Source organism: Diplotaxodon limnothrissa, linkage group LG17, assembly GCF_057381915.1.
Source record: "Diplotaxodon limnothrissa isolate DT_005_m linkage group LG17, D_limnothrissa_male_GT1.1, whole genome shotgun sequence".
NCBI classification, from domain to species: domain Eukaryota; kingdom Metazoa; phylum Chordata; class Actinopteri; order Cichliformes; family Cichlidae; genus Diplotaxodon; species Diplotaxodon limnothrissa.
In genome coordinates, this window is record NC_140612.1 from 41,618,566 (window position 1) to 41,642,688 (window position 24,123).

The 24,123-nt window shown below is 42.7% G+C and overlaps 1 protein-coding gene across 1 annotated transcript in view; it reads right to left on the reverse strand.

Annotated features, from left to right (window-relative positions):
* Window positions 1-24,123, reverse strand: part of arhgef39 (Rho guanine nucleotide exchange factor (GEF) 39) — a 68,217-nt gene that overhangs the window by 1,205 nt on the left and 42,889 nt on the right. Inside the window, exons 7-10 of the mRNA XM_085376244.1 lie at window positions 23,850-23,978; window positions 10,475-10,704; window positions 4,737-4,825; window positions 1,119-1,236 (exon numbers count right to left, since the gene is read on the reverse strand). Coding sequence (XP_085232370.1) covers window positions 1,119-1,236; window positions 4,737-4,825; window positions 10,475-10,704; window positions 23,850-23,978 — 566 coding nt within the window. The remainder of the gene's footprint in view (window positions 1-1,118; window positions 1,237-4,736; window positions 4,826-10,474; window positions 10,705-23,849; window positions 23,979-24,123) is intronic.

A 24,123-nucleotide genomic window follows, 5' to 3' on the forward strand; every position in this document is an offset into this window, starting at 1 on the left:
GCTGGACGAGGTAGACGAGTTAAGAGACTAAACATCAAAGAAATTCTGCTTCGTATACGTCCACTTAGAGCTGCCGCTCCTGCCAGCTGTGGGTCAGCTGTGGGTCAGCTCCCAGCCGCTGGGCGTTTCCACTGTATACACGCCGCTTACACTCAGTTGCAGCGTGTCGCCAAAAGATGGCCCCTCCTTCGCAAAAACGTTGACTTTTATAGTTTCACGTTCCTTCTCTTTCATTCTTTTCCATAGTGGACTCACATCTGTGAGAAGCTGGCAGTGTTACACTTGCTTCAAAACGCTGTGTGGGCGTGGACGTGATGTGTGGTGATTGGTGCACATGTATGTAAGGTTTAATGATTCATTTTAAACGTATTCAAATAAATGACAAAGGGAACGTACTAAGATCAGAGGCAGGCATGACTGTGATTGTCACTGCTGTGACTGTTCATTTATTTAAAGGGGCAGCAAGTAAATGCTGAGAATTACCAACAGCTTTAAATGCATCGGCCAAACTTCATGTCCTAAATGCTGTCTACTACTCGTGGTAGCGTTGTCATTAAAGCCGATGTTTTATGACAGATTCATGCAGAACACCAGCTCATTCCCAAACATTTATACCATTTTTCTTGTGCCTGTTCGCGATGTGAGCTTCATCAACATTTCTATCTGGTTGTCATAAATGTGTAAACTGTTGGTAAAATTCAGAAAAGATTTAAGACTCGTTCGTTTAGACTCAGCCCCGTCTGAGGCTGTATCTGACACGGCAGGAAGACTGCGAATCCAAGCTGGACACAAAAACCGTTAAGCACAGAGAGCAACAACAAAGACTTGATGCGAGGCTGTCTTGAGCCTGTGATGATAATGCTGTGGGGACCGGGACCAATCCACCAGTTGTGCTCTCAGTATACAAGCATGTTACCACTAAGTATCCACTGCTGGTCAACCACAGAAATTAAAATAATGGAGTTTAACTTTCTTCAAGTAACATTCATGGAAAGTAAAGACAGAACTACTATCTAAGGCCGAGCAGCAGAACACATGATCAATGCTCTGCCACCACAAAGATCAACAACGGTTAAAGTGACCTAAAAATCTGTTTGGTAGCTTAAAGACACACTCACCATGTTTCTCTTTCTGCTGGCGGCGTTGGCAGTGTTGTGGCGATCAGCGGCAGAGCGCAGAGGTCTGCGGCACAGCTCGTCTCTTTGATAGATCGCCGTCTGCTTAGAATTCTGCTTCCTGTACAAAACAAAACAGGCAGCAACTTACTAATTTAATTTTTTAATTGCACCATTTAATGGCATCCAGTAAACAGTTTACAACCAGTTTGACACTGTGGTCTTTTTTCCATGCAACACTCTGGTTCTGATGATTTGTCCCCCCTCACTAAGAAGCCCCTGGTTCAGTTCTGACTGTCCGACATGAAAAGGACCAGGTGAGAAAGTCTGTATCCAACACCGACTGACTATGTTTTCATTGTCCACCTGACGACATCCAGATAGAGCAAGTTTAGCCGTTCAAATAGCTGGGCTCACTGATCGCGCAGAAGAAAGTCGCGTCCATGGCGGAGATGCACACTCAAATAGGTCAACTTCCGCTTTTTTAAAGTGGTGCTTGTGGAAGTGAACTAATATTTCCATCTCGACCAAAATCCGCCTTTTCCAGACGTTGATCCTGCCGATTCTACTCTATGGATCAGAAACGTGGACATTGCTTAAAGCAGACCTCAACTAGCTCGAAGTTTTCCAGATGCGTTGCCTTCGGCAGATATTACGAGAATCACTTCGAGACCGCCTTCGATAGGAGGACATCTGACTGGAATTCAAAAACTCCGATTGCGATGGTTTGGCCATGTGTGTCGAATGGACGCGAGCCGACTACGACACCAACTTCTCTGGCATAAACGTCCCACACAGCGGAGAATCCAACGAATGGCGAAAAACATGGCTAAAACAGGTCGAAGGTAACATCAGAAATCGCAGAATAAATCTCGACAAGGCCAGGACAATCGCCAACGATCTCCACGCATGGAAACGAGTTGTGAAGGAAATTCAACAACCATTGGCACCCACTGCGGCGCATGGGCTTAGGAGCCGATCCAGGCCTAACGCCAGCTAGGAATCAAAGAAGAAGACAGAGTCCTGTGTCAGACGAAAGTGAAACGCTCGTTGTTTCAACAAATGTTTTGTTGTTTCTTCTTCTTATTTAACTCAGTAACACTGACGGAGTGCTGCAGGGTTCTCTCCTGGGGCCCACACTATTTATCTTCATGGCTTGGGACAAAATCTAAAAGCATCTCTCCATTATCACACAGATGACACGATTATTTACTGTGGTGCTCGTACAACTGACGTGGTTTTCCAACAGCTAGCTTTTGATTGCATGCAGTCACAGCTGGGTCAGCTCAACGTGATTTTAAATGCAGAAAAAAATAAAGGTCACGTTGGTCTCAAACAGGAAGAGGGTGTCGGCAGCACTTCCTTCTCTTTCTATTGAAACTGTGGCCTCATCCAGATATTCAGGTATTGTGATTGATGGTAAACTTTCCTTTAAGCCACACAGTGACTGAAGTTGGTCTTCTTTTTCTGAAATCAATCGTGTTCGTCTTTGAGGTGAATCCTGGATGTAATTAAATGAACGCTTCTGCTCATTCGCTCCATCGTCTGGATTCTGTTCATCACAGGACACCAAGATTTATTACCAACTGGAAACCATCACCACACCATTGTACCTTATATTCTCTGGCTGACTGGTCCTCATTGGTATCATTTTATCTGTAACTAGTGGTTTGCTGCCCTCTTACTCATCAGATTAACAGGTAACAATGACACATTACTAGCAGGTCTGAGCCAAAGGATTTAGCACTGGTAGTAATGTGCCGTTGTTTCCTGTATATGACAAAGAGCTGAAAACGACATAAATATTTTAGTCGTAGTCTTTGGTCTCAGAACGTTATCAGTTCATACAGAACTCTGAAAGAAGGCCGTCTCCTCTCAGCTGATTTCACTGCAAACTTTAAAATACGTAAAATGACCTTGTGAAATCATCACTGGGAACACGTGTTGTAAATATAAAAAACAGGATCAGTGGTTACTAAATATGCCTCAGACCACAAACATAATCAAGTTTCTTATAAAGCATGATCAGGAACACTGACATCCATCAGCATCGCTGCATGGACAAAGTCTCTGTTACACTGTCCCTCACGTTGCAGCACACACTCCAAACAGACGTTTCAGGGCCAACTTAGGCTCAAGTATCTCGCTTTAAAATGGCCTGTATTTATATAGCGCTTTACTAGTCCCTAAGGACCCCAAAGCGCTTTACATATCCAGTCATCCACCCATTCACACCTAAAGTGTTCTAGGACACTTCAACATGTGAAGTGGAGGAGCCAGTGACTGAACCACTGACCTTGCAATTAGTAGTAATGGTAGTAATTGAGTTCACCCTTGGGATGATGCATTATACATCCCTATGGGGCAAGCAAATCTTTCCAGTTGTGACATCAGCCTAAGGATTACGCACTTTGTCACAGTGTTTTAGGTTAAGCCTTCTAAGAAGCTACACAAATGTGACTGTGTGCTTGGTCAGGTTTCAGATACGTAGTGAGGACATTAACCTTGACTGCACGGTAGGTCAAAACTCTAAACTACTAACTATTTGTCATGGTTAGCATTAAGGGGCTAGGTGTGTAACAGCCATCAGGACAGCAAAACATGGTTTTGGTGTTTTATTAGCTGTTGATAAAAAGAAAAATTAGATACACACAAAAAAATCTTTTCTACAGCTACTAGTGATTAAAATCATGAAATCACAGCTAAGCAGTATGAGTGGAAATGTGGTGTTTTCCATCAGAAACAGAAAAAATGAAAATGAATTAATTAAAAATAAACACAAAACTAATGAAACTTAACAGCATTAAACACTTTTTTGGTCATCACTTAGAGCGATATCCAAAAGCCTCGGAGATGTCAGTCACGATACCCTGCAGTCTTTATTAAATCAATAATTCAGTTACGTACGGACAAGCACACACACCCTTCAGCCTTACACTGCTCCCCAGTGGTGTGAGTGCTGTTGACCCCTGGTCCTCTCAGCCGGTCCTCTCCTCCGTCTTCCCCCACAGCTAATTACACTGCCTGGAGTTTAGAGCTGACAGCCTGTCTAGGCCCCCATCTGCTGCCTGGTCTGAGCTCTTTGACAGCCTCCCCTCTCTCCTAACTGACAAAGTGATAAACTAATTAGCCTGGCTGGGCACACCGAGGTCAGGGCCCTCACCATATCCAGTGGCTCCACATAGCAGGGCTGACCCAAGTCCTCCTCCAGGGAGCTGGGGCCAGGTAGGCTGGGAGTAGAATTACTAAGGTCTGACTGATTAATGCCAAGACGCTGTCTGAGAGCCGGGCAGGCCTGAGGTACCAAAACAGCCTGTGTTAAAGACTCGTTCCACACCTGTACAATCAAATGTTATCTGCTCATTATATACCGAAGTGCAACTGTGCTAAGTTCCTCTGATAAACTGTGACTAGGAGCAGTTATGAAAACTACTCATATTTTTAAACAGACATTCAAAGGACAGACTGCAAGACTTTGTGTTAAATGTAAGAGCCGGGTTTCGCTTCACTCTAGAGCAGGGCTGTCATGGTTAACGTTACTTATATCAGGGTAACTTGCAGGTCCATGAGGTTTCTTGCAGGTCAGACGCACAAACAGAGCAGATATCTGTCACAGTTTACCTGATAGCTGAACTCAGGCTTTGGTACCAGTCGTTGAGGTTCTCCTGGTTGCTGGACATCAGTAGCAGATTGGCTCTGGGGAAGGTCAGCTGTGAAGAGATGAAACATGGTAAATGGACGGGTTCTTATATGGTGCTTTTCTCCTCTACACGAGCAATTGTACAACTCGCCTCACATAGGCACTTTCTTTCAGAGAGCAACGTGGGGTTAATGCTATGCAGACTGAACCAGACGGGGATCGAACCGCCAACCTGCCAATCAGCAGGTGACCTCCTCTACCTCGGTGGCTTTACTCTTTACAATACACCAACTACGAGCCTCAAATCCAACTATGATTTCAAAATCTGACTGGGAACCAGTTCAGATAAAACTAAATCAGATCTCGATGAAATGGGAAGAAGGACGAACCGCTGCCCGTCACTGTGCTGTTGAGCAAGGCATGGGTTTACAGTAGCTGTTGGTCCTAATGTGCTGCCAGCTGGTTCTAATACTTGATGAAGACGAGCTGCATGTGATAAGAACTTCTTCTCAGTCAAGATGTAATAAGCTGTGCGGCCAATCAGAACCAGTTTACAGCAAAAAACCCTGAAATGTAAAACAATGGAACAATAACGCACTACAAGAAAAACTGTGCTGGTGTTTTTGGGAAACCTTCTTCGATTTCACCAACTTTATTAAAATCGATCATTAAAATCTTTTCTGGAACAAATCAGAGAGTGATGTCACTCCACAGCACTGTGTACAATCACAGCAGTTCTTGCATTACAGACTTGCTGCGGGCAGATGAACCATAAAAGCTGCACACTGGGCTGCAGTTGCACAATAAAAGCTATAGGGGTCAACACAAACCAGCTAAAACTGTCTCCAGATCAGCTCCACACAAAGAAAACTGCTGCTGCTTTTAAATCCTGACTGAGTATAAAATCCAGGCATCAATTAAACTAACAAAATCTAACAACCGATTTAGAGAACACTGCATTGTTCTGGACGGTGTCTTCATATCTCTTTTGGACTTCTCTGTTCTGACAGGACTTTATATGAGTCAGTTATCAGTTCTCTTGTTCACGTTACTCAGTCCAGCTTCAGGATGTACATGCTGAACAAATCTAAGCCCAAACAAAAGGTGCTTTCAGAGCAGCACAGTTACATCAGGAAAACTGCTTAAAGATCACAATTACACCTTAAAGAGCCTTTAACATTTATCTGCAGAGACTAGTAGCTTGTTGAGCTCTGATATATCCAACTTCAGCCAGTACGGAGGCGATTACAGCTCATCAGACAATGACGATAGTCTCTTATTAGACATTAAGACTTCAAACGCACCATCATCAAAAGCACCAAGTTCAGTGAAAGGGGCCGGACTAAGTGCTGCATGATATTAGGCACTCGCTGCTTAGGGAGGGGTGGTTGCTTCTGCACAAATAGATTCCACTTCTGTTGAGATGTCGTAATTAGGAATTTGTCAGGAAATCTGACCCTCTTAGGTAGAAATGACTTTGTATAATACAGCAGCGCCTCATCACTGCACATAATTTAGCTTGATTATTTATACATCAAAGAGAATCTGTCAGGGATGTGGGAAATATTCAAGTAATGAGAGGATATTAGCAGCAGGAAGGGAGCAGAGGCGAGAGGATACAGAAAGCCGACGTATTCAGAAGGAAAAGACACAAAACGAAGAGAAAAATGGACGTCGAGCCACAAATAAGACCCAACGGGGGAGGGGGCACTGGAAATTTTAATAAAACGTTTGAGGTTTTTTTGTTTTTTCCAATACTTAGCATATAGATTGCCATGACATTTACAGCTGTCAAATTTAATTTGACTTTAATACTTCATGGCCCCGTATAAGGAGGGCCGCGGTGTGCTGACAGTCTTTTTCCTCGAGTTCACGCAGGGATCAATAATGTGTCCTTATGAGGAATTACGCGTAACGCTATCGAGTATGCGCTTGGGCCTCCGTGGTATAAGAGGCTAATGAAATGCCATTTCTGCCATTAGATAACATGCAACGGGACGGTCACAGAGCGGCGACAGGCTGGAGGAAGACGTATTTACTGGAGGCCCAGAGGAGATGGATCTGTAGCTTAATCTGATCCAGCAACTGAGGTAACAGCAGGCACCCATCACTGCACTCCTCAGTCCTTAAAACACACACGCACTCCCTGTAACACAGCTGTGAGTGTAATCTCTCCATCAGTTTCCTTTCATCAGTCTGTTGAAGGATGATTTTCATTCTCAGGGCTTTTAACTGAAGCCTGGCCTGGTCACGACAATCCGTCACACAGCCGTCACGTCACTGCAACTCTGCTCTGTGTGCATATTTGATCATTTCCACTGCACACTTTCACAAAATATAAAAAACGACAAGTAACGAGCATTAAAGTAGTATTTAGAAAAAATGCTGTTTTCTTTCTAGACGTCACTGAATCAGGATTTCTGAGAAGACGAATGAACTGGCTCAACGTCCTCAAACAACACATCCAAATATAAGGCTTCATACTGCCGACTAACTGAGCGCTGCTGTGTACTTGTACACAGTCTGGTTAGTCGGGATGGAACTGAGAACTGGTTCCCAGTAGGCCATCAAGTTGGAATCGTTAGCCTGCTCGCCTTAGCCTATCAGTTTAGCTCATTGATTCCAGCTGCACTTGTGCTGATTTCAGTTTGTTTGCTGGAAGAAAATAGTCACGCAGTCTAAAATATGGCAGCGTGAATATGGGCCAAACTTTTATTTTTATTGCACACACAACGAACACACAACGAACACAACTTCAGTGCTTTGCACAAACCGAGAATCCAGAGTGATGTTGAAGCTGAATGCAGACCTCCAACAGTGAAACAGGCGAGCAGTCAGGCTGCAGCCTCCCTGTCCACCTGTTCTTATTGCTCAAGTAGCATCACTGTGGCATCACTTTAAAGCCTCTGTGTGCGGTCGGCTTTGTGTTCACAGCTAAAGACTGAGAAAAAGATCACGCGTGTCCTCATTAGGACACGGATTCTGTAGCCTACAGGTTCAGATTGTTCTAAAGCTGCAGGCTTCACTGAAAAGCTGAACTGTTACATAAAAACTGTAATTATTAGACAACGTATTTTAGGTAAAAGTAGTGTAACTCATTACTTTCTACTGCATTACTTTTAAGAAAAGGTTTCTCTGTAAAAACAGCTCCAACGTGCACAAACATAACCAGTTACTGTGTGTCCTGCTATGCTGGTGACTCTCAGAGAGGAGCCAATGAGAACGCAGCGAGAATCAATACGTGATATTGATCAGAATCACCCGACTGGTTATTTTCCTCTTTATTTTTCATTGGATTGTGTTTATGATATAAACTCGTTTGCCAGACCTCTTGGATGTAAAATAAGTGTTTATTAATCATTTTAAAACGTAAACGTTTATTAATAAAAGTAAATGCATTTTTTAACCAACCTATGAAAATGTCCATGATGATCCACGTGATAAATGAAGCATGAAAGGTGCGGACATATCTCACAGTTAATCATCTGTACAGACTTTTTGCCCGTCTTGTTGTGTTTGACGGATGTTTTCCCATTTTTAACATTTGATACACTCAGTTTAAAACCTGATGGCCTGTTGGCTGAGCCCCGACAACAGCTCCAATTACTCTATAAACAAATGAAACCTGAGATGCCCGCACCTTTACTGATACGATCAGAATACTTTATTGATCCCCAGGGGAAATGATTTTTCATAAAAGTCACTTATTAATAAGTAGCTGAAAAAGAACATGTGCAAGAAGGGTGTAGCTGTTGCAGTAAACAGTGTGTTAGGTGGATGATCACATGATAACAGATAACAAAGGTAACCAAAGAGGATCCCCCCCCATAAAGAAGTAAACTGGTTATCTTTTTTGTCTGGCTCAGGAGTGTCAAACTCATTTTCCACCGTGGGAAACAAACAGCCCGCTGGACCACTGATGCTTTCTGTGCAGATGAAGTCACACACTGATGATGAAGAAACAGCTGCTGTGACAAAGAGAGAATCTGTCTGCACGACTCTTTGGACGTGAGAAATAAAAGTGTAAAATGACAGAAAGTTACAGGTTTTTTAAACTGTAGTTGAAACTGTATTTAGTTTATTTTATGTAATTTTCAGTACTAAACTGGACACTTGAGTCTCTTTCAAGAAGGTGATTTTTTGTTCATGTTGCTTCTACTGTGGAGAACACATGAGGTCTGTACAGATGTGGAACTTTTTGTCCTCCGCGGTGGAAAATGGCTAAAACTAAAACGTGTATCACGGGTTTATCCAGCTCCTACTTTTATACATTCTGCACTCATCCTTTCAGTCTCCAGTATCATTGAAATGCAGCCAGACGCTGCTCGTTTGAGGTTTGCATTTAAATCCGGCTCGGCGTCTCTCTGCGTACCTGGCCCGTACCACTGCACCTGCTGTCTTTGGAACATCTGACCCCTTTCCTTCTTTGACATAATGGTACGATCCCAGTCTGCGATTGGCCGCGTGGCGTGACCATTAAAATAAAGTCCCACAGGGCTGAAGGTTTGACTTCCACGTACCGACGGCCCATTAATAACTGCTGTGTGAAATCATCTCGCGGCCGGATATAACTGTATCCACATCCAGCCCGTGGACTTACGTTTGACGTCCCCGGTCGGGTTTTATTGGTTTCTATGTTGTAGATCTATCAGCCAACTGTATGCTACCAGTTCTGTGACAAATGAGCTTTACTGACAGAAAACATGCAAAAATGCTTCTGACAAGCTGAGCAGACAGCAGTGGACAGCACCATCATCAGACGTGGCTGCTCTGGATCACAGGGAAGCACATTAGCAGCGCTGCATAAAGAGCTCTTTGAGCCAGAGCCTATCAGCTGAAATGAATATTGATACCATGCAGCACTGGCACTAAACACTCGCTGCATAAACGCTTTGGTTCCTTGCTCAATGACGCGCAACTCCTTGCTTTGAATGTTTCATGACAGCAGCTACATCATTTAGACACAATTTGTCAGCAAGCAGCTGTACAGAGACCTGCACGATGGATGGACCGAGCGGAGAAACACATTCAAAGTTCAACTTTTCAGCAAACTTCTTATTTTTACACGTTATACCACTCATCATCGAGGAACTTTAAGTAAGACAAATCAAAGCTACATACGTCAAAAGTGGAAATTAAATAATGCTCCGCTAAAGAGTCACTCATGTGTACCCTGAAATCAGTGAACAGATGTCTCCCCACCTGCCCAAGAAAACAGACAGTTTTCTTTCCAAGTTCAGCTTTTCCCAACATTTGGAAGATGGAAACAGTGCAGGGCACACACAGAGAAGAAACACAGAGAGCTCAACTCTACAATAAGAACGATGTTTCCATAACGCTCAGCCACCATCATGATGACAGTGAGGATTTACATAGTAATGGGGGAGTGGTTCATATTAATATCATCACTTTATACCTTGTTAAAAACTAGTGATTTGAAAAATGGGGACTGTATCTGTAATATGTGATATATTATAATATATCTGTAACACCTGAACAGGTAAGGTTGTAGTTTTTGTTAAAAGCCTTGAATTAAAGCTGAAAGCCTGAACTTCAATCTCATCTTAATTGTAATAATGTAAACAGGCAACATTAAAAACGTTGTGTCGTTTTCCATAATCCTTACAGCTCTAACTGCAAGAAGATACCGTTCATACAACCGTTGAGGCTGAGCCCTCTCTGCTGGTTTTTCAGGGACTAGTAGCTGGCAGACACTTACAGTGAGCAGGCCTCCCTGGCTCCGTGTGTGGCCAAACACCTTTTCTACGGTGCAGTCCTGCAGTGGATAGGCATGCTCGGCAGTAAACTTCTGTCCACTGGTGGAATGCAGGGAGCTGCAACGCTTGACCTGTAGCAGCATGTCGGAGAACAGGAAGAACATCTTAGGCTTGGCCTCTGCACCCTTTGGTGGGACCACCTTCAGCCAGCCCTCGCAGATGTACCACCTCCCTGTGACAGGAGCAAGAACAAACAGAAAACAATATTATACACATATATACATCCATCATTAGATACTCAATATGCATTTAGTCCAGACGTGGACACTGGACAGCCTGCAGGTCACATTTGGCCCTTTGGTTGTCCATGACCAGTTTGCACGGGGTCAATGCGAACTTTAAACATAAACATGTATTCATTAACGGAGCCATAAGAGGGCCACATGCCAGCATACTCTTAGTGCAGGTCTCAAGGCTGGATAAATTGGGAGGGTTACATCACATTCATCCAGAATGAGTGGATCTGTCAGGCCCTGGGTGCTGTTGGCCAGCAGGGTGCTGAAACTTGTTACCGCTGGCCAAAGACAAAGAAAGAGGCAGGGGGAAAGGTGTGTCAGGAGGCGGCAGGAGAGAAGAAAGGCAGGAGTGTGGAGGTGCGAGTAGGGACTTTAAAGCCTGCCTACAAGACGGAGAGAAAGAAGGCAGATATATGTGCATGCAGGAGACTACATGGAAGCGAGGTGGATTCAAGCTGTTCCAGCATGGTGCAGAGAGCACGTGTAGGGTTAATCTTAAAAGAACAGTATGCAAATAGTCAGGATCACTTTGAAGGTGGAAATCAAAGCTGATTTTGAATGTTGTCAGTGTATGTGGCTCTCAGGCTGGCTGTCAGAGTAGCAGACTTCAGTGGACATGTAGATAAAGGGAACAGAGGTGATAATCAGGTGTTGGGTGGCCACGGTGCTAAGGAGAGAAATGCAGGACAAGGACATGGATTACATGGTAATGGATTTTTGAAAAGGATGGAAATACTTGTGGTCAAGACATTTTAAGAAGCGGGAAGAACATAGGTGACATATAACAGCAAAGGGAGGTGCACAAAGGTGGATTATATCTTATGCAGAAAGGCCAAACTGAGAGAGATATAAGACTAGAAAGTGGTGGCAGGTAGACAGCACCGGACGTTTTTAGGATGACTGCAGAAATCAAGACGAGGAAGTGAAGGCGGAGTCGAGGATTAAATGGCAAAAGCTCAAGGAGCAGTTGAGACAGCCGGGTTCAACGTGGGGCGAGATTACATCAGGGATCTACTCTGGGTCTGTTTGCAGTGGCGATGCACGGATTGGCAGATGAGGTCAGGCAGGAGTCTTAGTGGCCTATGACAACTGCAGATGAGACTGTAGGGAGCAGATTGAAGAGCGCCTGAAGATGTGGAGGTTTGCTCTGAAGAGAAGAGGAATGAAAGTCAGAAGCAGCAAGACAGAATATGTGTGTGAACGGGGAGACGGGTTTAACAACAGGCATGCAAGAACAGAGGCAGAGAAACTAGACCAGTTTAAACACCTGGGTCAACCAGCTAAAGAGATGGACAGCGCACAAGAAATCTGAATCGCCATTATGAACTAAACATGCAGCGAAATACACAAAGCTGACCAACGCAGACCGAGAACAGACATCTGAACCTTTGCTTACCAATGTACTTACCACCCAGCGATGACGTCAAAACCAACTTTGTGATTTCACATAAAATAACAAAAACCAATAAACTATTCTTAAAAACTCTCCATCAGAGGCTAATTTGGTGGCCTTTGCCATTCTAATATACACTAAGGTGTTACAATCATGGGCGTCCAAATCTGTAATGGAAAAACATGTTGGACGGGAGGGGCGGGGCTATGTGCTCGGCCCCAACCAGTCGCAGTAGATGGCCCCGCCCCTCCCTGAGCCTGGTTCTGCCGGAGGTTTCTTCCTGTTAAAACTGAGTTTTTCCTTCCCACTGTCGCCAAAGTGCTTGCTCACACAATCACAGAGTTTTTGCATTTCAAACTCTATTGCAGTAGTGTAGTGGTAGTGTTACTGAGATGTTGGCACTATTTGGATTCACAAATATTCTCAGGGGTGAACGAGTCCACATACAGATCCTCTCTCGTGTCATCCTCTTTATTTCCACCTCAGACACTGAACCTGTAATAAACTCAAAGGTAAAGCACACTAGATTTCTTCCTAAAAACCAAATAAACTGAAAAGCTGCTGATGAAGAAGTTAAACTACAAGCAAGACAGCAAAAACACTTTCAGACTTCTCACATCCACATTTAGTTTCCAATTGTTTTTCAGAATGTTGATTATATCCTGATAAAACACTGAAAATAGTAAAAATAAATGTTTTTACGGAGTCTTTTTCACAGCTTCATTGGCTCATTGTGTTACCAGAAGGAGTTTATTAGTATTTATTGGTGCAGCTGTTCATAACAGGCCCAGTTTCTCATATGGCCACTTGGAAAAATAATTGCCCACTAGGGCTGGGCCATATTATACCGTTCACGGTAATACCGGTATAATGTTAGGCAACGATAGGAAAATGAAATATCGCCATAGAATATGAGTAAAACGCGCATGCGCAGTGCCTTTGTTTTCATACGCACATGGCCGATTGTTGAGTGAAACAGATGAACCAGAACTGGTTTGTAAAAATAGTGCAACTTCAGTGATGTGGAACTGGTTTGGTGTTTGTCCGTCAGATACACGACAAAGCACATTTCTTTGCAGAACATGCAAGCGGCCGTCGGACTAAGATGCCCTTAAATCTGGGAGTAATCTGGGTCCTAAACTCCGTATGCTTCAGGTCAAACAACACTGCAGCATCACTGAGAGTTAAAAACTGTCTAAATTCTTTCATCTTTAATAAAACGATCAGCATTGCTGCTTATCCAGGTGTAACTATGAAGTTTAACTTCCAGGCATCCATGAAAACAAAATTTATTACATTTAACAGAATTAGAAGTTAGCAGGAAGCTAGCGGAAGTTAGCTCGCTAGTTTCGCTAGTTACCTAAGCATGATATAGCATGTTCTGACTGAGAGATTTCTGAAAAAAATCAAACGTACAGCTCTGCTATCACTTCCAACATAAATGAAGACAGGAAACTAAACAGCAGTGACGTTTGTAGGGTTACTGAAGTTGGGCTAGCTGGTATATAATGATGTGCTACGTGATCGCTAGCGACACAGCTATGTTAGCATAACATAAACAGTGAAGCTGGAGGACGAACACTAACACTTTTCCACTTATAAAAGTTAACGTTAAGGTTCCTGATAGTTAGAGACAAATGCAATCGCATGGCAGGATGCTGTAAACGGACCAAACTTCAGTCAGGAGAACAACTGAGATAATCCATCCACAATACCAGGTTAGTCATTAATGTACTGCAACAACATGGGAATAGAGCAGCTGCAGAGAATTCAACATTAATGAATCAATGGTACAGAAGTGGGGGAAGCAAGAAGAATGAGTTTAATAAAGTTTGATTTATCTGACTGCTTTGTTTCGCTTAATGTGCCTTATAATCCCGTGCACCTTATGGTCCGAAAAATGCGTACTGCACACTGCAGTTTAATGTTGCAAAGCACCTCTTTTTAACTTCAGTGGATATTATACATGGTTATGCTCAGGATATGTCAGCCCATTTCTACTGGAAATGCCTTTTGGTTAAACTTTCAGCAAGGAATTTGCATTTGCACTGTTACATTTTTATAAAGCTTTAATGTACATAAAAACCAGCTTCTTGTTTAAATGAAAATAAATGGAAGGTTGTCTTTTTGCGCTAGTAATGTTGTGGAGTTGTATTTTGTCTCGCATCAATTATATCGTCTGTTATATCGTTATCGCAAATTTTCAAATATATATCGTGATAAATATTTTTGGCCATATCGCCCTGCTCTATTGCCCACCACTGGTTTTACTCTGTGACATCCATTAAAACTGCTCTGACTACTTTTAATAATAAAAATAATAATAAATACTAATTTGTCAAACATTTAGTGATCTTTGAACACTGTGAAGTTATCCCCATTTCGATTCAATTGCATGTATATAGTGCCAATCACAACAACCGTCACCTGAGGCCTCAAACTCTGTGCAGCACATCAATTTCATGCTATTGGAACCATGTTAAACTGCATTGTCCCTCTTAAGTAGATAACTGAAATTGAAATTCAAGGCACTTTATATTGTAGTGTAAAGACCCCATAATCTTAGAAAGAAAACTACAACAATATTTTGCCTTCTACAACGAGAAGAAGTAATTTCTAGTATTTCGGTGTGGTCGCTGAGGAAAACTCATCTCTTTCACTGTGATTGGCAGCAGGATGCTGATAGCTAATAAGCAAGCAGGGCTGACATTTGGATATATAAGATTAAAATTTATCCTGAGTCCAGGGCGTTTTTGTAATTGCCCGAGCAAATAGCCTGTGATTGCAGTGAGCCCGAGTGGCCGAAGCTGTGCCTCTGGGGCTCGGAGAGGACATTTTCAGCTACAGACAAGTCCAGTGAGATTAAGTGGCTGGGCCGAGTGGGGATCAAATTGCTTTTAAAATGCCTCTCAAACAGAAAAACAGTCAAGACACATGCTATGACACTTTGTGGTGTTGTGTGAAGCCCGGAGATTAAATCTAATTTAAATAAAATCTTATACATAACATAACTGAAAACAATAGAATCATTTTAATAAGTTTAACAAAGAAAATCAGCAGAATTATTACAAACGGAAACAGCTGATTACAAAAACAATAACTGACTTTAGCAGCATTCACTCAGAAAACAATGTAAGAAAAAAGAAGAAAGAGCAAAGAAGGACAAGGACAAACGTGCTCTGGAGGGAAAAATAAAAACCCACATATCAAACCAGCCCAGGTCTTTCTCCCAAAATATTTGTTCTAGTGCAAATAATCCCTTTAATGTGTATCAGCAAAATAGACTCATTCTCCGCCTCAGATCTCTAAAATAAATGAACTCACAGATGCTGGACTCTTTCTCCATGTGGTAAAGTGGACGGTACAGGTCTATTTTCCAGCAGCCATAAGCAGAGAATTGGCAGGGTTCGGCATTTTGGGGCTGGGGTTTGTTGTTTTTGGTTTTCCTTCTTTGTCCCTTATGATCATCAATCATAATCATTCGCGGGTCGATCTGCCAGGCTGGCTTGACATTCTCGCCCCACCTTGGGGTGGAGTCTTCCTGGCAGTTGTCCTTCCCGCACCTGTTCTAACGCGTCTTTTCCACAAGCAGCCACTTGGCCCAGCTTGGCTCGGCCTGACTTTTAGTGTTCAAAGTATTATTGTAGGATCTGAAAACATAAAGCACTGAGGTGACAGTTGTTGTGACTTGGCGCTATATTAAAAAATTGAATTGAAGAAGTTGACCTGTTTCACGTACAGGGAGTGCAGAATTATTAGGCAAATGAGTATTTTGTCCACATCATCCTCTTCATGCATGTTGTCTTACTCCAAGCTGTATAGGCTCGAAAGCCTACTACCAATTAAGCATATTAGGTGATGTGCATCTCTGTAATGAGAAGGGGTGTGGTCTAATGACATCAACACCCTATATCAGGTGTGCATAATTATTAGGCAACGTCCTTTCCTTTGGCAAAATGGGTCAAAAGAAGGACTTGACAGGCTCAGAAAAGTCAAAAATAGTGAGATATCTTGCAGAGGGATGCAGCAGTCTCAAAATTGCAAAGCTTCTGAAGCGTGATCATCGAACAATCAAGCGTTTCATTCAAAATAGTCAACAGGGTCGCAAGAAGCGTGTGGAAAAACCAAGGCGCAAAATAACTGCCCGTGAACTGAGAAAAGTCAAGCGTGCAGCTGCCAAGATGCCACTTGCCACCAGTTTGGCCATATTTCAGAGCTGCAACATCACTGGAGTGCCCAAAAGCACAAGGTGTGCAATACTCAGAGACATGGCCAAGGTAAGAAAGGCTGAAAGACGACCACCACTGAACAAGACACACAAGCTGAAACGTCAAGACTGGGCCAAGAAATATCTCAAGACTGGTTTTTCTAAGGTTTTATGGACTGATGAAATGAGAGTGAGTCTTGATGGGCCAGATGGATGGGCCCGTGGCTGGATTGGTAAAGGGCAGAGAGCTCCAGTCCCACTCAGACGCCAGCAAGGTGGAGGTGGAGTACTGGTTTGGGCTGGTATCATCAAAGATGAGCTTGTGGGGCCTTTTTGGGTTGAGGATGGAGTCAAGCTCAACTCCCAGTCCTACTGCCAGTTTCTGGAAGACACCTTCTTCAAGCAGTGGTACAGGAAGAAGTCTGCATCCTTCAAGAAAAACATGATTTTCATGCAGGACAATGCTCCATCACACGCGTCCAAGTACTCCACAGCGTGGCTGCAAGAAAGGGTATAAAAGAAGAGAAACTAATGACATGGCCTCCTTGTTCACCTGATCTGAACCCCATTGAGAACCTGTGGTCCATCATCAAATGTGAGATTTACAAGGAGGGAAAACAGTACACCTCTCTGAACAGTGTCTGGGAGGCTGTGGTTGCTGCTGCACGCAATGTTGATGGTGAACAGATCAAAACACTGACAGAATCCATGGATGGCAGGCTTTTGAGTGTCCTTGCAAAGAAAGGTGGCTATATTGGTCGCTGATTTGTTTTTGAATGTCAGAAATGTATATTTGTGAATGTGGAGATGTTATATTGGTTTCACTGGTAAAAATAAATAATTGAAATGGGTATATATTTGTTTTTTGTTAAGTTGCCTAATAATGATGCACAGTAATAGTCACCTGCACACACAGATATCCCCCTAAAATAGCTAAAACTAAAAACAAACTAAAAACTACTTCCAAAAACATTCAGCTTTGATATTAATGAGTTTTTTGGGTTCATTGAGAACATGGTTGTTGTTCAATAATAAAATTATTCCTCAAAAATACAACTTGCCTAATAATTCTGCACTCCCTGTAAAATTAGAACTGGTCATGAGATTATTCTTTTTGCCATTTCGTAGTCACACCCTGTTATGAAGCTTTTAGCACAACTTAGTAAATGCATAACATGTCAGTGTTCTTGCTTAGGCAGTCATGTGTAACCAGTGTCCCTCATGCTGAAACTGTATCCTGTAGGGTCGGGCGATGTGTAAAAATTTTCCAACCGACAATCGTCAGTCCAGTAATCGACGATGGGCAGTATACTCGCTCATGCGCAGACTTTTTGATGGGCGGGGCAATGTGATCATGCACGGACTGATTTGCGCAATTACAACACAGAAGGAGTCCGAACATGGATGAACTAATTTCCCCACAAAAAACAAACAAACAAAAACAAAACGCTGTCAGCGTTTATGCAGCTTAAATGCAATTAAAATCTTTAACGCGCCGACTCATCTGGAGTGCAGAGTAACAAACTTTGGACAAACTGACAAAATGCATTGACAGACATTTCAGGGATTTTGACTCAGTCTGCGCACAGATGGGTTCATTGTTAATCGCGTTAGTCTTGATGACGGCGCGTTGATGCTGACAGCACAAAAAAAAAAAAAAAAAATTCTGTTGACTGCTTCTATTAGCTCCGTCATTATTAGCAAACTTACTCATGGGCAAATAAATAAATCGTCCCTGTAATAACGATCGATGAAAGCCTCAGCCTATCATCGATAGCTGATAAATTTGTCCAATCGCCCAACCCTAGTATCCTGTTCATCAGACGTGTCCGAGGCCAGGGCCCTATTTCAGGAAGCCGGTTTAGTGCAAACTCTGAGTAAGTATATCCTGAGTTAATGAAAACTCTGGGTTTTCGGTTTCACAAAGCGAGTTTAGATTAATTCTGAGCGAGTTACTATGACGACACACTCCGTGAAGCTAACCTGCCCCCTAGCAGGTTTACTTCAACTAACCCTGACTGACCCCGCCTCTTTGTCGGAAACCTGACAGTAGGAAGTGTCAGACATGGCGTGTCCCTTCCTCGAAGAGCCAGTAGATGTTGAAGCCCAAATTCTCCGCAGAGCTCTCCGCCGGGAGAGAGTGATTAGAGCGCGTTCGGACATTTTATCATTTCCTGATGATTTTCTGTGTGAACGTTACCGTTTTCCAGCACAATCTATAATTTATTTGAATAACATCCTCAGACCTAATATTGCTCATGTGACACATCGCGGACATCCTCTCAGTTCTGTGCATATTATACGTATTGCACTTCGGTTTTTTGCAAACGGGAGCTTTCTGTATAATATTGGTGACGCTGAGCACGTTTCCAAGGCTACCGTCTGTCGGGCAGTCAGGAATGTTACAGTTGCACTGAAACGTCTCCTGTACACGTTTGTGGTGTTCCCCGGTCATAGACCCACAAGATTTATCAAAGAGGGATGCCACAAAATTGCAGGTATCAGGATGAACAGAACTTAATTCATGATGTGGTGATATTTGAACTACTACTTAAATTTTACATTTATTCTCACGGTTCCCAGGCGTGATTGGCTGTATAGATGGCACTCACATTCCAATCATTGCTCCTTCAGTAAATGAAGGAGACTATGTGAACAGGAAGTCTTTCCACAGCATTAATGTACAGGTACATAGTTCCCTGTAGCATTTCAAACTAACAAATTATTTCATTATAGTAATGGATGCTAATTTGTGTTCTCTGCACTGTGAAGATCATATGTGATGCTGCCAACATTATCACAAATGTGGAAGCCAACTGCTCAGCCTCTGTGAGTGGTGGTGGTGGAGGACCCCCACCTGTTTTTCGGGCCTCCGCTTTTTTTCTGTTGGCTATAACGGGTCACATTTGAGCATACAGAGTAAGCAAATATGTACTTGTAATGTGCTCAGATAACTACAATATGTGCTTACAGAGGGGAAATTAATGTAGCCTCTAACTGCAATTGATTTACATCGGACAAACAGACCAAGCACTATGGCTCATAATACAATTACACCTTACCTGTTTGGACTATATTTTTATATTTCATTTTTACTTGCTGCCAGGAACGTTTGGGGCCTGTTGGGTTGCACCTGCGCTCACATCACATCACAAAATAAAATGTATGAAATAAAAAATAAAATAACATATGATAAAATAACGTGTTAAATGGGTGGAAATCCCTAGATCAGTGTTTAAATTAACACTCACGCATTGACTCTGTCGGCTATGTTTTGCCATGCATGCTCTCTTTCTTTTGCAGCTGAGGCTGTGTTACTTTTTTCCGTGGAATTTGCATGTTATCGGCATATGCTGCCATCAGAATTTCGGCCTCAAGCGCTGTGAAATACATTGACCGCGCCTTCTTTCCCTCCGTCTCCATGGTGACTCGCTTAATCTGTGCTCCACTAATCAGGGCTTTATGTATCCTCGTGCGCGCGCTTAATTTGGGGTTAAAGCAACTCCGCGTTGACTGAACTAATTGTTATCAGCCTTTCTGAAACCGAATATTCCGAGTTGGACAGTTCGGGGTTACTCAACCCTGAGTATCGTTTTTCACTCTGAGTTTTCTAAACCGGCTTCCTGAAATAGGGCCCTGGAGAATAACAGATCCAGCAGACTGAGGGTAAGTCAGGGTTAGTGTTGGTGGGTGTGTCGAGTCCGCACGTACTTCATCCTCATTGTTTGGGAGTGGCCAGTGTTGGGGGCGTTGTACTAAGCTCCACTGAAATCTACTGAATTGTTGAATGCAAGAGTAGAAAGATTGAACAATACTACAGCTGTCAAGTCAGTAAAATATCAAAGTAATCAATCAAATCGCAGATATAACTCATAACATGTATTTTTGTATAACAATGGATATTGATAAAGAATGAGCAGAAAAATCATATTTTTAACAACCATCCACTCATTTTCTTTGTGTCCAACACGGAGACAGACAACCACTTGTGCTCACATGCATACATGGACAGTGTTTTCTGTGCTAGAACTATTTCATCACTCTCTTAAGTGACTTCGTCAGTCTCAGCTGGCTGCAGTTTGTCTTAACCTTTTACACGGTATATCTGCCTGCCTAAAACACTGACCAACAATGAGCCATGAGGTCAGTTTCATGATCAATAATATGCAAAATGTCACTGCCATGATCAACAGCCACAAGTCCCGTTCACAGAGAGCGGGGGGTGGCTGCAGCATCGTAAGACGTTAAAATATGTCATCTAGCCTTCTCCTTGGTTCAGAGATGAGCGTTCACTTTTTCACGTAAATGATTTAACTTTGACTCGACTCCCCATTGAGTTCAACTAATCATCAACTGAGAGATTAAAAAATCCTCTTCTTGTTAGAATATCTGTGTATAATATAACGTAATAGTAGGGCTGCTCGATTATGGCAAAAATGATAATCACGATTATTTTCACTGAAATTGAGATCACGATTATTTGACGATATTTATTTAACCCTTTAAGACCTACTATAGAACCAAGTCCACCAGAGCTTATATATTTTTTTTACATGCTGTAGTGCCATTTGTGGGAGCATTTCAAGTTGCTATACATCAATACAACTGTTATAGCCCATATTTTAATAATATGTATGCATTAAGTGCATAGTAATTACATAAATTGCAAAAAGGTGCAATAAACTACAAAAAAAATTGAAAATCGCTTTTGTTTTGTTTACATATATTTCTACTTGGAGAAGTTTAAGAGGTTTATCCCTCAAAACTTTAAATACAATAAAGTTGCAAAAAATAGTTTCCCACCACAGGAAATTTATTTTGAGTGTCTTCATAGTTTTATTTTGGAGATACAGCAATTTTTATATACTGCAGGAAAAACAAAAAACAATCCTATGATGCAAATTTGCAAAGAAAACAGCATGTGCATCATTTCACTGTGGGAAGTGTTACGAACAGCTGATCGGATCGGCAAAGCGTGTTTCTGGAATATTATGTTTTTGTTCCTGCAAGCGCTTTTTATGCAGTTTTTGCAAAGCTTTATGTGGAACGAAACCGTGACCGAGGACAAGCTGATGGCATCAGATGTAAGTACAACTCCTCCGGTTTCATATGCAAAACAAATTATTGCGCTAGCTTACACGGTTCAGGTTCTACAGGGATTTAAAAATAGTTACGCAAAACGGAGCGTGCTGCTCTGACCGGCTTTAAAGGGTTAACAATGACTTTAAAAAATAATATAACATAGTGTGCAACACCACTGAAGTTTTTTTTTTTTTTTAAACTCTTTTCAACCAACCGCAGTCACTCTCCAAATAACTTCTGCTTAGCTTTCCGAGCTTCCCTCGGGTCCTCTTAATCAGCGGTCTCCACCCTTTTTTGCGCCACGGACCGGTTTATGCCCGACAATATTTTCACGGACCGGCCTTTAAGGTGTCGCGGATAAATGAGGGAGGGGCTAATAATCGGCTCAGTCATTTTTAATGATCGTTGAAAGCCCAGATCGTAATCGTGATTAAAATTCGATTAATTGAGCAGCCCTACGTAATAGCTGTTATATTGAACTCAATATAAAAGAAATGTATGATTTTTGTACTTTAAAGACAATTCAGTACAGAATAACTTTTCTACTTTCTATTTATTGAAGCTTGTATTAATCATAATGTAATGTGATTAGAAAAAACAGACAGAGAAATGGTAGATGATGCATAAGGAAACTTGTGTGAAACTATCAATAACATAAAGGACACAAGGGGCGAATCCATGTGAAGCACGATATAAAATGTGAGACATCTTTGTTTTAAAATAAAGGAACAGACAGGCAGACATAAAGCTGTGGCCTCCCAGGGAAAGAGGCTGCTGCCTGCTGCACTGATGTCCCATTGATTCAGGCTTTGTGGCGCACAAACACCCCCCCCCCCCCCCCCCCCCCATCTCCTACAGAGCTACTTAATATGTTTGAGGGGCTCCAATGCTTCTCATCTGTCAAAGGCAGCTTTTCTTTTACCCACATTAGAGGTGGCATTGGTGGGGAGGAAGGAGAATGAGTCGGTGTGGGGTTGCGGGGTGAGGTGGTACTCCTTCAGCTCTGAAGTCTGCCTGGTGGGACCAGAGCTTTATTGGCTGGAAAGGAAGCTGACAGCAGAGTTTTGAGGGCCTGAGAACTTGGATGAGAGAAAGCTTTTGAAACTAATGCCCACATCGGCATTAGAAAGAAGAGCTGCTATTCAGCCGCCACTTCCAGCCCGTACAACACAAACAGCCACACATACTCACGGAAAACACGCCTTCATATCCAAGCACACAAACACAGACTCAGGACATCATGCATACATGTATTTCCTCAAATCCAGCACACACTCCCAGACAACACATTTTGGCTTCCTTTTTAACTTTGAGTCCACGAGATGACTGGTCGTGGGGGACAGTGGCAGCAGCGACATCCAGGACAAATACCAGCAGGGCGTGGAGTGGCTGGAAGCACAGGGCTGTGGGGAAATAACAGAACAGAACCTGATGGTTCACTAATTATTATTGATATGATGTGTAGCATACACTATACTGATTATTTGCTTTAATCCAAAGAGTTTAATATGCCGGCCCACAGCTTCAAATCTTCTGTGAAGGTTGACCATTATTCCAGAAGCACTTGTGAGGTCAGAAACTGATGAAGGAGGCTGTGGGGAAGGACTCCGGCTGGTCAAGATCTTCCACACCAAGCTCAGGAAGGGGCCATCCTTAAAATTGTTCCCACAAAGTTGGGAGCATGAAATGGTCCAAAATGTCTTTGCTCCAGCATTATGAGTTCCTGTCACTGGAACTAAGGGGCCTCAGACTAAAATCCCACCTCCACCATCCTGGGCACAGTGCAGGCAGCACCATTCCCCTGACAACTGCTAAACCAAGACTCATCCATCGGATCGCCGGGCAAAGAAACACCGTCACAGAGACCACATCTCCACTTCCACTTCCAGTGGCAGCGTGCCACCACACACGACACTTTGCATTGTGGTTAGTGAAACTTGGATGCAGCTGCTCAGCCATGGAAACCAAGAGGTCACATGGAGTTTGGAGGTCTGTAGTGACTGACTTTATTGAAACTTAGTGACCTCTACTCAATGTGCCGCAGCCTTCTCTGACGCTGTGATCTTACACGGCCTCCCACTTTGTGGCCGAGTTGCCGTCTTTCCCAGTTTTCCACAAACAGCTGTAGAATATTTAGTAATGAGGAAATCTCACGATTGGACTTGTTGCACACTTCTAAATAAGGCTCTGCTATTTATGAATTTTGAACAGTACGGATGAGTTTCTTCTTAATGACCTCACTTCCCCTTTAGTTTATGTGTGCTGGTCTGGTTTTCCTCTCTCCCCCAGTGTGTCCCAGAAGGCATAGATGCATGCATGCAATAGATGCAGCAACAGAGAAGATGTATAGAGGTAGTTCTTGAAGGAGATCAAAGGAATATTTAATGAGAGGATCTAACCTGGAGCCAACACCTTCATCTTTCTCCCTTTCAGCAGTTTCTGCACACGGCAAAGCTCCAAGTGGTTCTCATGGTGCCGGGTATTGTCGTCAATACGCTGGGACACCTCACACACGACAGTCACTGCTCCTAAAACACAAACAGTTTTTTCAGTGTAACTGCTTTATATGATATGTCTGGCTAAAAGAAGTAAAAACAAAGTCACAGCGTATTATTTTGTAGCGCATGTCTCATGGTCTGAAATATAAATCTAAAGACTGACAAAGAACAGCAA